This window comes from Pseudophryne corroboree, chromosome 3, assembly GCF_028390025.1.
Source record: "Pseudophryne corroboree isolate aPseCor3 chromosome 3, aPseCor3.hap2, whole genome shotgun sequence".
Taxonomy (NCBI): Eukaryota; Metazoa; Chordata; class Amphibia; order Anura; family Myobatrachidae; genus Pseudophryne; species Pseudophryne corroboree.
Genome location: NC_086446.1, coordinates 447,986,689 through 448,002,232, shown reverse-complemented (window position 1 = coordinate 448,002,232; position 15,544 = coordinate 447,986,689). Strand labels below are relative to the sequence as shown.

Below are 15,544 nucleotides of genomic sequence, written 5' to 3'. Positions count from 1 at the left end.
GAGGATATCCTGAAGTCTGTATTTACACACTCAGGTACTAGACGGAGACCTGCAGATAGTGCTGCTGCAGCGTGGTCGGTGACCCTGTCAAACATGAGAACATATTAAAGACGTCGTCTTATATATGAGGGATGCACAGAGGGATATTTTGCCGGCTGGCATCCAAAATGAATGTAATGTCCATTCTGTCAGGAGGGTATTAGAGACCTGTCACGGGACAGGTGATGCTGGCTTTAAAAAGATTCTGCCTTTTATAAGGGTGAGGAATTATTTGGGGATGGTCTCTGGGACCTCGTATCCACAGCCACAGCTGGGAAGAAATATTTTTACCTCAGGTTTCCTCACAGACTAAGAAAGCACTGTATCAGGTACAGTCCTTTCGGCTTCAGAAAAGCAAGCGGGTCAAAGGTGTTTCCCTTCTGTACAGAGACAAGGGAAGAGGGAAAAAGCTGCACCAGTCAGCCTGCTCCCAGATTCAAAATTCTTCTCTCGCTTCCTCTGAGCCCACAGCATGACACGGGGGCTCCACAGGTGTAGCCAGGTACGGTGGGGGGCCGTCTAAAAAAAATTTCAGCGATAAGTGGGCTCGCTCACAGGTGGATCCCTGTTTCTTTCAAGAAGTATGTCAGGGATACAAGCTGGAATTCGAGACATCTCCCCCCAGCCGTTTCCTAGATTATGGCTTGCCGACAACTCCCTCAGGCAGGGAGGCTGTACTAAAGGCAATTAATAAGCAGTATTCCCAACAGGTAATACTCAAGTGCCCCTACTTCAACAAGGACGGGGTTACTATTCTACACGGGTGGGGGTACCGAAACCGCATGGTTCGGTGTGACCCATTTATATTAAAATCCTTGAACACATACATAAAAAAAAAAAAAATTCAAGTTCAAGATGGAATCGCTCGGGGCGGTTATTGCAAGCCTGGACGAGGGGGATTACAGGGTATCCCAGGACATCAAGGATGCTTACCTGCATGTCCCCATTTACCATCCTCGCCAGAAGTACCTCAGATTTGTGGTACAGGATTACCATTACCAAGTCCAGACAGGACTGTACAAGGCACCGAGGGTGTTTACCGGGGTAATGGCCGAAATGATGATACTCCTTCGAAAAAAGGGAGTTTTTAACTATCCCGTACTTGGACAATCTCCTTATAAGGGCGAGGTCCAAGGAGCAGTTGCTAGTCGGGGTAGCACTATTTTGGAAAGTGCTACAACAGCAGAGTTGGATTCTAAACAGTCCAAAGTCACAGCTGGTTCCTATGACACGTCTACTGTTCCTGGGGATGGTTCTGGACACAGACCAGAAATAAGTGTTTCTCCGGGAGGAGAAAGCCAAGGAGCTGTCATCTCTAGTCAGAGACCTCCTGAAGCCAAAACAGGTATCGGTGCATCATTGCACGCGAATCCTGGGAAAAAGGGTAGCTTCCTACGAAGCAATCCCATTCGTCAGGTTCCATGCAAGAACTTTTCAGTGGGACCTGTTGGACAAGTGGTCCGGATCGCATCTTCAAATGCATCGGCTGATAACGCTGTCTCCAAGGACCAGGGTATCTCTAAAATGGTGGCTGCAGAGTGCCCATCTTAAGGAGGGCCGCAGGTTCGACATACTGGACTAGGTCCTAGTGACCATGGAGGCCAGCCTTTGAGGCTGGGGGCAGTCACACAGGGAAGAAAATTCCAAGGACTTTGGTCAAGTCAGGTGACTTCTCTACACAGGCAAGGCCTCTGCTTCAAAACCAGCCGGTACTGATCCAATCAGACAACATCACGGCGGTCGCCCATGTAAACCGACAGGGCGACACAAGAAGCAGGATGGCGATGGCAAAAGCCACAAGGATTCTCCGATGGACGGAAAATCATGTGTTAGCACTGTCAACAGTGTTCATTCCCGGAGTGGACAACTGGGAAGCTGATCTTCTCAGCAGACACGACCTCCACCCGGGAGAGTGGGGACTTCATCCAGAAGTCTTCCAAAGGATTGTACATCTTTGGGAAAGGCCACAGGTGGACATGATGGCGTCCCGCCTCAACAAAAAGCTATAAAAGATATTGCGCCAGGTCAAGGGACCCTCAGGCGATAGTTGTGGACGCTCTGGTAACACCGTGGGTGTACCAGTCGTTTTATGTGTTCCCTCCTCTGCCCCTCATACCAAAGGTATTGAGAATAATAATAAGAAGGCGAGGAGTAAGAACGATACTCGTGGTTCCGGATTGGCCAAGAAGAGCTTGGTACCCAGAACTTCAAAAAATTATATCAGAGGACCCATGGCCTCTGCCGCTCAGACAGGACCTGCGGCAGCAGGGGCCCTGTCTGTTCCAAAACTTGCTGCGTTTGGCGGCATGGCGGTTGAACGCCGGATCCTGAAGGAAAAGGGAATTCCGGAGGAAGTCATTCCTATGCTTATTAAAGCTAGGAAAGAGGTTACAGCAAATCATTATCACCGCATATGGCGGAAGTATGTTGCATGGTGTGAGGCCGAAAAGGCCCCAACAGAGGAATTTCAACTAGGTCGATTTCTGCATTTCCTGCAAGCAGGAGTGAATATGGGCCTAAAACTGGGCTCCATTAAGGTACAGATCTCGGCTCTGTCGATTTTCTTTCAAAAAGAACTAGCTTCAGTACCTGAAGTTCAGACTTTTGTAAAGGGAGTGCTGCATATTCAGCCCCCGTTTGTGCCCCCTGTGGCACCTTGGGATCTCGACGTGGTGTTGAGTTTTCTTAAAATCACATTGGTTTGTACCACTAAAAACCGTGGATCTGAAATATCTCACGTGGAAGGTGGTCATGTTATTGGCCTTGGCTTCGGCCAGGCGAGTATCAAAATTGGCGGCTTTGTCCTGTAAAAGCCCTTATCTGATTTTCCATATGGACAGGGCAGAATTGAGGACTCGTCCCCAGTTTCTCCCTAAGGTGGTGTCAGCGTTTCACCTGAACCAGCCTATTGTGGTGCCTGCGGCTACTAGGGACTTGGAGGACTCCAAGTTGTTAGACGTGGTCAGGGCCCTGAAAATATGTTTCCAGGACGGCTGGAGTCAGAAAATCTGACTCGCTGTTTATCCTATATGCACCCAACAAGCTGGGTGCTCCTGCTTCTAAGCAGACTATTGCTCGTTGGATTTGTAGTACAATTCAGCTTGCACATTCTGTGGCAGGCCTGCCACAGCCAAAATATGTCAATGCCCATTCCACAAGGAAGGTGGGCTCATCTTGGGCGGCTGCCCGAGGGGTCTCGGCTTTACAGCTTTGCCGAGCTGCTACTTGGTCAGGGGCAAACACGTTTGCAAAATTCTATAAATTTGATACCCTGGCTGAGGAGGACCTGGAGTTCTCTCATTCGGTGTTGCAGAGTCATCCGCACTCTCCCGCCCGTTTGGGAGCTTTGGTATAATCCCCATGGTCCTTACGGAGTTCCCAGCATCCACTAGGACGTCAGAGAAAATAAGAATTTACTCACCGGTAATTCTATTTCTCGTAGTCCGTAGTGGATGCTGGGCGCCCGTCCCAAGTGCGGTGTATCTGCAATACTTGTACGTAGTTATTGTTAACTAAATCGGGTTATTGTTGAGCCATCTGTTGAGAGGCTCGGTTGTTTCATACTGTTAACTGGGTTTCATATCACGAGTTATACGGTGTGATTGGTGTGGCTGGTATGAGTCTTACCCAGGATTCAAAATCCTTCCTTATTGTGTACGCTCGTCCGGGCACGGTGTCCTAACTGAGGCTTGGAGGAGGGTCATAGTGGGAGGAGCCAGTGCACACCAGGTAGTCTAAGATCTTTCTAGAGTGCCCAGCCTCCTTCGGAGCCCGCTATTCCCCATGGTCCTTACGGAGTTCCCAGCATCCACTACGGACTAAGAGAAATAGAATTACCGGTGAGTAAATTCTTATTTTAACCAAGAAAAAAACAAGTACAGGAACTGCGCAATCTATTCTGTTGTGGATATTTAATCTCATATAAAATGTAATCTTTACATACACACATACATATAATACTTGATACCGGCCAGCATCACATAAAATAGTAATACATAAAACCAATTAATAGATAATTATGCTCAATAGTATCTAATAATATTCAACTCCAAAAGGGTTAATATATTTTATATTCCAATAAACTTTCTACTATATCCAAATATAAATACTTTATTGCCTAACAATATATTACTTTCGTTCTGAGTCGCTCAAGACCGCATTTAGCACCTCTGTTCTGAATATGCTGTTTATATTTCCCTTCTATATGTATAAACATGCAATGTTAGTGAGGTTACTGCAGTTAGTGAGACCATTCAAGCAAGGATAGATTGTCCAACGTTGATAATTAGTAGCATAAAAACATGCAAAAAGTCTCTTATTCCAGATGTTAATAATTCAGCATAGCATGCATTGATAAAGATCCTTATTGCCAGATGAACCTTTTTTTCACATTAATAGGGACTACAAAACGTCACAAACGTCCATCAATTAGAAGCACTTTCCATAATATAAAGGCTCCTGCTGTTTAGCCAAGCAGATCATGCGTGATTATAGCCTCTTATATAACCGTTCGTGTCATTCATATGGTCCAGAATATATTATACTGTGCCTGTATGGTGTCTTTGAACAACCCCTCCCGGCTGGATCAGCCTTATCTGGAGCCTCCGGGTATTTTTCAAAGGCGCACTTCTCCTCCCCCAGCCAACGATGGGGCTGTCACTCCTGCGGCCGGCCGGCTCGCTGATATCTTTTGCTGCTGGATCCTGTGTATGGAAGTGATGACAGACGCGTTTCCCCGCCTATAATTACGTCAGCGGCTTCCTCAGTGTCGACACTGAGGAAGCTGCTGATGTAATTATAGGCGGGCAAACGCGTCTGTCATCACTTCCACACACAGGATCCAGCAGCAAAAGATATCAGCGAGCCGGCCGGCCGCAGGAGTGACGGCCCCATCGTTGGCTGGGGGAGGAGAAGTACGCCTTTGAAAAATACCCGGAGGCTCCAGATAAGGCTGATCCAGCCGGGAGGGGTTGTTCAAAGACACCATACAGGCACAGTATAATATATTCTGGACCATATGAATGACACGAACTGTTTTGTAAGAGGCTATAATCGCGCATGATCTGCTTGGCTAAACAGCAGGAGCCTTTATATTATGGAAAGGGCTTCGAATTGATGGACGTTTGTGACGTTTTGTAGTCCCTATTAATGTGAAAAAAAGGTTCATCTGGCAATAAGGATCTTTATCAATGCATGCTATGCTGAATTTTTAACATCTGGAATAAGAGACTTTTTGCATGTTTTTATGCTACTAATTATCAACGTTGGACAATCTATCCTTGCTTGATTGGTCTCACTAACTGCAGTAACCTCACTAACATTGCATGTTTATACATATAGAAGGGAAATATAAACAGCATATTCAGAACAGAGGTGCTAAATGTGGTCTTGAGCGTCTCAGAATGAAAGTAATATATTGTTAGGCAATAGAGTATTTATATTTGGATATAGTAGAAAGTTTATTGGAATATAAAATATATTAACCCTTTTGGAGTTGAATATTATTAGATACTATTGAGCATAATTATCTATTAATTGGTTTTATGTATTACTTTTTTATGTGATGCTGGCCGGTATCAAGTATTATATGTATGTGTGTATGTAAAGATTAAATTTAATGTGAGATTAAATATCCACAACAGGATAGATTGCGCAGTTCCTGTATTCGTTTTTTTCTTGGTTACTATATAAAGGGTTAAAATCAAAAACCCTTGGGGATTGCAGCATCTATCTGTAATCAATCACAGCTCCAGGAGTGTGTGGTTTTGGATAATTCTCTTTTACTTTAAGCAGAAGCTGCCTAATGTCACCCTGTTTTCCAAATATCATTGGAGCTTGTCAGGGGTATGTTTGGAAATCTGGGTACAGCCCCTCTCCCAGTACCTGTCTTTGCTAGCTCCTACATTGCGCTATCTTTCTAAAGGTAGTGTTGGAAAGATGGTGCTATTGGATAGAAGTGTGCAGAGGGCGAAGGGAATTGGTCAGCTCCATGTATGGGACCCACATGCACCTCATACCCAGCACCCATGATACATAGCCCACTAGGATTCGTGTAAATCAGTATACAGGTTGAGTATCCCTTATCCAAAATTCAAAATCGCACATTTTTGGGTCCCCTACTGAGATAATAACACCTATTTCTCATATGTCCTAGAGGATGCTGGGGTCCACTTCAGTACCATGGTGTATAGACGGTTCCGCAGGAGCCATGGGCACTTTAAGACTTTTCAAGGGTGTGAACTGGCTCCTCCCTCTATGCCCCTCCTCCAGACCTCAGTTTAGAAAATGTGCCCAGGCAGACTGGATGCACTCCAGGGGAGCTCTACTGAGTTTCTCTGAAAAGACTTATGTTAGGTTTTTTATTTTCAGGGAGAACTGCTGGCAATAGTCTCCCTGCTTCGTGGGACTTAGGGGGCAGAAGTAGGAACCAACTTCCTGAATAGTTTCATGGCTCTGCTTCTGGCTGACAGGTCACCATTAGCTCCTGAAGGGTACTAAACGCTAGCTGCGGCTATGTGCTCACTCCCACAGCACGCCGTCACTCCACTTGCAGAGCCAGAAGTCAGAAGACAGGTGAGTGTTAGAAGAATGGATCTTCAATCAAAGTGACGGCTAAAGGTACCGCGTGGCTGGCGGGAGCGCAGCGCGCCATGTTGCCCACACATACACAGGCACTGCAGGGCGCGGGGGGGGGCGCCCTGGGCAGTATGAAACCTATTGAAACTGCCATAATAAGGGGCATAAGTTGCTGAGGCACAGTCCTACCCCCGCCAGTATAAAAAATTACCTCATAAATGCTGAGGAGAAATGCGCCATTGAGGGGGTGGGGTTTCCTCCTCAGTCAGCCAGCACACTGCTCAGCGCCATTTTTTTTCCTTCCAGGCTGCAGAGAAGAACGCTGGTCCTCCTCCACTGCTGAAGAAGTATCAGGGTGCAAAACGGGAGGGGGGCACAGTGAATTTGGTGCTATATAATTGTGTGATTAACATTATAAAAGCGCTGCATGTCAGTGGGCATTTTGTGTTTCACAGACATTGTGTTACTGATGCTGGGTTGTGAGCTGCCAAATCCTATCTGTGTCCTTCTGACAGATTTTACTGTGGGTCTGTCCCCTATAATTCCCGGAGTGTCTGTGGTGTGGTTGTACACGTGTGTGACATGTCTGAGGTAGGGAGCTCTTCCCCTGAGGGAGCCATTTTAGGGACACAGAGTTGTAATGTGGTTGCGCTGCCGGCACACAATGAGCCTGAATGGGTGAATTACGTGATAGTGTGAATCATATCAGTAAGACATTAGATAAGTCTGAGTCTCATGCAGAGAGCTGGAGAAAACCAGTAGAAAATTTGATTTTTCATAGTTCTGCCTCTTCATCCACAGGCGACCCCGCTGGGTCACATAAAAGACCATTTGCACAAATAGTACATACTGATACCGACACAGACTCTGATTCCTGTGTCGACGATAGTGATTCCAGGGGTATAGATCCTAAAATGGCAAAAAGCATTCAATATATGATTGTTGCTATAAAGGAAGTTTTGGAAGTTACGGAAAGCCCTCCTCAGGAGAAAGCTTATTTTTATAAAGAAAGGAAAATTGAATGTAACTTTCCCTCCTTCTCATGAGCTGAATACTCTATTTGAGGGAGTTTGGGTAAACCCTGAAAAGAAATTTCAGATTCCCAAAAAGATTCAGGCTGCTTATCCTTTCCCGGCAGAGGACAGGAAAAGATGGGAGTCACCCCCTGTATTAGACACTGCCCTGTCAAGGTTAACTAAAAAGGCGATTCTCCCTGCACCTGGGACGGCTTCACTGAAGGAGCCGGCAGACCGCAAGTTGGAGACTACGTTAAAATCTATTTATGTGGCCAATGGTACACTGCTCAGGCCCACCAGTGCTTGCGTGTGGGTGAGTAGGGCTATCGAGAAATGGGCAGATAACTTGTCATCGGAAATTTACACGATAGATAGAGACGAGATACTCCTAACGTTAGGTCATATAAAAGACGCTGCTGCATACATGCTAGAAGCCATGAAAGATATTGGACTTTTAGGTTCAAAAGCCGCTATCATGGCAGTATCAGCTCGGAGGGCGTTTTTGGATTTGCCAGTGGAATGCTGATGCAGATTCCAAAAGAAATATGGAGGCTCTCCCGTATAAAGTTGAGGCCTTGTTTGGAGATGGGCTGGATGCGTTAGTCTCTGCGGCTACCGCAGGTAAGTTGACATTCTTGCCTTATGCTCCTGCACCGGCGAAAAAGACACATCACTCTCACATGCAGTCCTTTCGGCCCAACAAATACAAAAAGGCCAAAGGTTCCCCCTTCTTTGCAGGTAAAGGAAGGGGAAGAGGAAAAATCTGCAGCGTCTCCAGGATCGCAGGAGCAGAAATCAACACCTGCTTCTGCCAAATCTGAAGCATTACGCTGGGGCTCCCTTACGGGAGTCCGCTCGGGTGGGAGCACGTCTGAAACTTTTCAGTCAGATCTGGCTTCAATCTGGCCTGGACCCATGGGTCTTACAAATAGTGTCCCATTGATACAAACTGGAGTTTCAAGACGTCCCCCCATGCTGATTTTTCAAATCGACCTTGCCAGCTTCTCTTCCAGGCAGAAAAGTAGTAACAGCTGCAATTCAAAAATTGTCAGGATCAAGTCATTGTCCTGGTACCCTTGTCACAGCAAGGAGAAGCTTTTTATTCAAGCCTTTTTGTAGTTCCGAAGCCGGACGCTCGGTCAGACCAATTTTAAACCTGAACAATCTGAATCTCTACCTCAAAAGGTTCAAGTTCAAGATGGAATCTCTGAGGGCAGTGTTTTCCAGTCTGGAGGAAGGGGACTTTATGGTGTCGGTAGACATAAAAGATGCTTACTTGCATGTTCCCATTTATCTTCCTCACCAAGCTTATCTGAGATTCGCAATACAGAATTGCCATTACCAGTTCCAGACGTTGCCATTTGGGCTCTCCACGGTACCGAGGGTATTCACCAAGGTGATGGTCCTCCTTCGACAACAAGGAGTCAATATAATTCCTTACCTGGACGATCTCCTGATAAAAGCGAGATCCAGGGAACGGTTGGTCCAGTACATTGCACTCTCCCTGTCAGTACTCCAACAACACGGTTAGATCATGAATTTTCCGAAGTCACAATTTGAACAGAAAACAAGATAGTCCTTTCTGGGGCTGATACTGGACACAGAAGTTCAGAGAGTATTTCTTCCAGTAGAAAAGGCTCTGGAAATCCAGAGAATGGTCAAACAGATTTTGAAGCCAACAAGAGTGTCAATACATCAGTGCATTCGATTGTTGGGGAAGATGGTGGCGGCCTACGAGGCCATACAGTTTGGCCGATTCCATGCCAGAATATTCCAGTGGGACCTGTTGGACAAGTGGTCCGGATCCAACCTACACATGCACCGGAAGATAATCCTGTCCTCAAAAGCCAGGATTTCGCTCCTGTGGTGGCTACACAGTTCTCACCTGCTAGAGGGATGCGGGTTCGGGATTCAGGACTGGGTCCTAGTAACCACGGATGCAAGTCTCCAAGGCTGGGGAGCAGTCACACAGGGGGAAAGCTTCCAAGGAAAATGGTCAAGTCGGGAAACCTGCCTTCACATAAACGTTCTGGAATTGAGAGCCGTTTACAACGGCCTTCTACAAGCGTTACATCTTCTTCAAGATCAACCCGTGCAGATCTAGTTGGACAATGTAACAGCGGTCGTGTACATAAACCGTCAGGGCGGAACGAAAAGCAGAGTGGCAATGGCAGAGGTGACAAAGATCTTCCTCTGAGTAGAAAGGCATGCAAGAGCTCTGTCAGCAATTTTCATTCCGGGAGTGGACAACTGGGAAGCAGACTTCCTCAGCAGAAACTATCCCCATCCAGGAGAATGGGTCCTCCACCAAGAAGTCTTCACAGAGGTGACAAGTCTTTGGGGAGTTCCTCAAGTAGACATGATGGCATCTCATCTCAACAAGAAGCTTCAGAGATATTGTTTCAGGTCGAGAGACCCTCATGCAATAGCAGTGGATGCACTGGTGACCCAGTGGGTGTTTTTCGGTCTGTATATGTCTTCCCTCCACTTCCACTGATACCAAAAGTTCTCAAAATCATAAGAACAACAAGGGTTCGAGCAATTCTCATTGCCCCAGACTGGCCAAGGAGGGCTTGGTATCCAGATCTTCAGGAGTTTCTTATAGAAGATCCTCTGCATCTTCCTCCTCGCGAGGACCTGCTGCAGCAGGGACCGTGTGTGTATCAAGAGTTACCGCGGCTACGTTTGACGGCATGGCTGTTGAGCGCCGGATCCTAGCCCAAAAGGGTATTCCCAAGGAAGTCATCCCCACTCTTATTCAGGCCAGGAAAGGAGTAACGTCTAAACATTACCACCGTATTTGGAGAAAATGTGTGTCTTGGTGTGAATCCAAGAAGGCCTCCTACGGAAGAGTTTCAGTTAGGACGTTTTCTCCATTTTCTGCAGGCTGATGTGGATGCGGGCCTAAGATTGGGTTCAATCAAGGTCCAGATTTCAGCCTTATCAGTTTTCTTTCAAAAACAATTGGCCTCTCTTCCAGAAGTTCAGACATTCGTGAAAGGCGTGCTGCACATCCAGCCTCCATTTGTGCCTCCAGTGGCACCATGGGACCTTAATGTGGTGTTGCAGTTCCTCCAGTCGGATTGGTTTGAACCTCTGAAGGAGATAGAATTGAAGTTTCTCACTTGGAAAGTGGCGGGTGTCTGAGTTGGGGACCTTGTCTCACAAGAGCTTTACCTAATCTTCCATGAAGATAGGGCAGAGTTGAGAACTCGCCAACAATTTCTTCCAAAGGTGGTTTCGTCTTTCCATATGAACCAACCTATTGTGGTGCCAGTGGCTACTGACACTTTCACTGAGTCAAAGTCTCTTGATGTGGTTAGAGCTTTGAAAATTTATGTCACGAGAACAGCTCGGATAAGGAAAACAGAGGCTCTGTTTGTCCTGTATGCTCCCAACAAGATTGGGTGTCCTGCTTCTAAACAGACTATTGCGCGCTGGATCAGAGGTATGATTCAGCACGCTCATTCTACGACAGGATTGCCGATACCGAAGTCTGTAAATGCCCATTCTACAAGAAAGGTGGGCTCATCCTGGGCGGCTGCCCGGGGGGTCTCGGCTTGACAACTTTGCCGAGCAGCTACTTGGTCAGGGTCAAACACGTTTGCTAAATTTTACAAGTTTGACACCTTGGCCGATGAGGACCTAAAGTTTGGTCAATCGGTGCTGCAGGGTCATCAGCACTCTCCCGCCCGTACTGGAGCTTTGGTATAACCCCATGGTACTGAAGTGGACCCCAACATCCTCTAGGACGTATGAGAAAATAGGATTTTAATACCTACCGGTAAATCCTTTTCTCCTAGTCCGTAGAGGATGCTGGGCACCCGACCCAGTGCGTACTTTACCTGCAGTTGTTATTTTGTAGTTCCACTAATGTTGTGTTACGATTATTTCAGAATGTTGCTGCAATGGTTCATGCCCATTGGCGTGTGTTATGTTGAATGCCATGTTGTGCGGCATGGTTGAGGTGTGAGCTGGTATGAATCTCACCGTTAGACATTTCGAGGAAAGGATTTACTTTTAAACCGTCTCCCTGGGCACAGTTCCTATACTGAGGTCTGGAGGAGGGGCATAGAGGGAGGAGCCAGTTCACACCCTTGAAAAGTCTTAAAGTGCCCATGGCTCCTGCAGAACCGTCTATACCCCATGGTACTGAAGTGGACCCCAGCATCCTCTACGGACTAGGAGAAAAGGATTTACCGGTAGGTATTAAAATCCTATTTATTATATTATATATCTATATAATATATATCGATATATACACATCATATATAATATATATGTCATTATCTCAGTATGGGACCCAGAAATATGGGATTTTGGATAAGGGATACTCGACCTGTAAAATATGCACTATTAGTAGATTGTTAGGCCGCTAAAACTGGAATACCTTTTTCTCTGCAAGGCTCAAACTACAGTATCACGGCTGGCTCCTTGTAAGATATTCAGAGGATAAACTGGAACTCAGAGTATCGGTAACATCCGCTTCTGTACAGAAACCAGAAGGATAGACTTAATGAACAGCAGGAAATTACATTTGTACAGAAAAGAGAGTGAACATTATGGCATTTACGCGAACATGCCTTCTGTGACATTTTTTTTATATTATTTGCAGTAATGATTGTTCTGTTCGTTTCCTTTTTAATTAGTATGTTTGTATCTCTAGGTATCGAAGGAAGTAAATTGTGTACACATTTTGTGCATGATTGAAGACCATCAATGTTTGGACTGAATCATTTCCATCCATAGCAGCCTATCACAAGTGCTGAATACAGTTTGAACTCGACATGATCTTTTTACCAGGAGTATCTCCTAACAGTGGATAAGAGGACTTTACTAACACTTCAAATTTTTTTAATATACTGGTGCAGCGTCATTATTTAAATTTAGGTATCTAACAGGTTTAAACTCTGTTCTTGTGCTATGATTTAATGTACAGTAGCTTCCACCTTTTATATTTTGCGGTTATTTACTTCAATAATTTTTTTTTTTTTTTTTAAGTAAGAGACTTATGCCCTTATTTATCAATGAGTGATAGATTTCACTGTGAGTGATAAATTGCACCAGCCAATCAGCTCCTAACTTCCATGTCACAGGCTGGGTTTGAAAAATGACAGGTGCGGATTGGCTGGCGCAATTTATCACTCACAGTGAAATTTATCACTCATTGATAAATAAGGGTGCCAGTTAGAAGCAAGATGCATTGCAATAATTGAACATATCAGAGTCTGGTTGTTGCTTTAAACATATGTAAGCAATGTGAGTCACAAGGTCTAGGAATTGGAACAAAGATACAAATATGGTGAAATGTGAAAAGAACAGTTCTCATGGCCAGAGGGGAAGCGGTTTTCAAAGAGACAAGGAGGAGAAAAAAGAGCAAACACCGTGATTCCAGAGAGAACCAGGAGTGAATATGTCTAGTTACTGTTGGCCAGCAGAGGGGGAGTACATTTAATTTTTTGGGGGGAGGGGGTCAGCAACCGCATTCTGAATGTATACCAAGCAGTGCTTTGGATACCTTTTAATTAGTTTTGGTGAAAATAGGGAGCATATCGATGTTACTCTCCCATAGGAAAAAAAAACATTAAGTTTCTGTGTAGAAATGTCTCACTCAATCCATTCTGAAGAAGAAAGACAATTTTATCAGTAATTGGGACAGCTGTCCTAAGCTTTGGAGAGGGATAAAGCTTAGAAAGATAAACTGCCAATCAAACAACTCTTGTCAGCTTGTCATTCAAACACAGCCTGTAACATTGCAGCTAGGAGCTGGTTTGTATTTTATTTAGTTTCACTTTATCACTAGAAGGCTTAGTACATCTAACCCATAGAGAGAACAGCGGAGGTCCAGAGCCCATCAAGCTTTATAGCTTCCAGCCACACCGATGGCTAATAATATGGTTGTTGAAGTCCTACAGCTCTTTGTCCCAGGTTAGCCCTGGGTTTCCCAACCTTTTTTTTTTTTTTCTTCAGTTAACACACTTGTCCCAATAAAACAATTTTTTTATTGAATAATAAAATCATTCATTGCATCCAATAGATTCTTTTGTCACACAAATCTATCCTGACACAGCGGCATTTACACCTCATTTTATAGCAGTGTCCCCGGATATCATGACTTGGAAATTGTTTTAAGGATCTGCTGCTCTGCTTGTCAGCTTTCAGAGAGCTTACTATAGTATGTATTAAATTAAGTCTTCTGTAGTTCAAAGCTCCACTCCCTTCAATAGATTCTAAAGGGCCTATTTATTAATCATGGCACTGCTGTGATTATTAATGGTCCGTATAGCAATGGATATTTTAATTTTATCCTTGCTATGTACCAAATGTAACTCACGGGGACTTCATTAGCAATAACTGCTGTCCATGATAGATCCCAGCTGAGTCTTTCACGTTTGTCAAAGACTTCTCCGGGATAATCTGACACTGTGCACAATATAAATTTCTGCAGAGGGGTACACTGGGTTCCACAGGGAATAACATTGGGGTGTAGAGTATGATCTTGATCCGAGGTACCAACAGGCTAAAAGCTTTGACTGTTCCCAGAATGCATAGCGCCACCTCCTCTATAACCCCGCCTCCGTGCACAGGAGCTCAGTTTTGTAGTTGGTGCCATGCAGTCCAGGCATACAACAGGCAGGACTGCTCCAAGTAGCCCTCGGAAGAGTTTTTTTAATTGAAAATTGTAAACTTCAAGGGCTGCAGCAGAGACACTGTGGGTGTTAGATGTCAGTCAGACATCTCCTGCTGCAGCTCCATCCCCTCCCCCAGCGGAGCTGTATACTCCCGCACCCTGGTTGCCGGGTACATACAGCGGAGGCTCCGGTTTAACATACAGGCACACACACCACCGCAGTCTCCAGGATCGTGTGGCTGTACTCAGGAAAGAGGGTCCCCCAGGCGGGATCCGCTGGAAATCGCGATTCGGCGCGGCCGGTGGGAGGTGCGCTGGCGTGGGTGCTATGGCAGTACAGGGACCCCACTTGACCCCCAGGGCAAGGGCACAGGTCGGTTTTGGCAAAAACCATTTGTTATATGGCCCACAGTACCCAGTGGTGAAGTCTAGCAAGGAGATAAGGCTTTGACCTGTAGCCCCAGCCCCAGGGCGCCATTTAGAGTAAATGTTCCCGCCATGGAGCTGCATATCTCTCCCCCTCACTCCCTGTCAGCGTATGGGCGCCATTTTCAACATGCTGAGTTGATCCTGGGACTGCTTGGGTAAGTCCTCCTCTGTAAAGCCGCCTGCATGTCAGCGCTGTGCATTTTACAGGACACTTAAGTATTCTACATGTCTGTTGACAGTGTTAAGAAACAGTGCATTTAGTCAGGGTTATGTAGTACAAGTACCCTGTGATATACATCCAGTATTTACTGTGCATTGATATATCTATTGATTGTATAGCTGTACTTAGTATTACTTTATATTGCTAGTCCAGTGCAGTTTTATTGCATGTCATAATTACTTCATTGTACATGTGACTGTGTGTGTATGTGTGCATATATAGCTGCTGCATGACTTCCATTCCGTGTATCTCACTCAGATTGCTATCCCTATATTCTGTACCCTGAGGGGGCGAAGTGCGTCAGGGTTATTATTTAATATAAGAGTTTCACAGGATATACTTGTTGAGTATTTTTCTCTGTTTTCAGTCCCCATATACCTCTTGATCTCTCTGTTTGTGCTAATACACTGCACAGGGGGTTCTTGACAAGGTATTAGACTGCTGATATTGTACTGTGTTGCCCGTGATTTGAGCTTACAGGTATGTCAGCTACAAGGGGCGACGGAGCTGTGGCTGATCCCACATTGTGTGGTGGTGATGCTGCGGACACGTTAGAGGAAAACAGCAGCAGAGGGTTCAGGTTCTGGGGGTTCCCTACCACCAGTGGGACCGTAGCAATGGGCGTTCATAATG

General features: G+C 45.5%; 2 protein-coding genes across 3 annotated transcripts in view; one reads left to right on the top strand and one right to left on the bottom strand.

The window, feature by feature from the left end:
* DDX27 (DEAD-box helicase 27) overlaps nucleotides 1-13,665 on the top strand; it is a 70,041-nt gene extending 56,376 nt beyond the window's left edge. Inside the window, exon 21 of the mRNA XM_063960518.1 lies at nucleotides 12,298-13,665. Within this exon, the coding sequence (XP_063816588.1) occupies nucleotides 12,298-12,313 (16 nt within the window). The 3' untranslated portion in view covers nucleotides 12,314-13,665. The remainder of the gene's footprint in view (nucleotides 1-12,297) is intronic.
* Nucleotides 1-15,544, bottom strand: part of SNRPB (small nuclear ribonucleoprotein polypeptides B and B1) — a 184,803-nt gene that overhangs the window by 81,022 nt on the left and 88,237 nt on the right. For both annotated transcript variants that reach the window (XM_063960520.1, XM_063960519.1), the window contains exon 7: nucleotides 12,022-12,119. In XM_063960520.1, coding sequence (XP_063816590.1) covers nucleotides 12,052-12,119 — 68 coding nt within the window. In that variant the 3' untranslated portion in view covers nucleotides 12,022-12,051. The remainder of the gene's footprint in view (nucleotides 1-12,021; nucleotides 12,120-15,544) is intronic.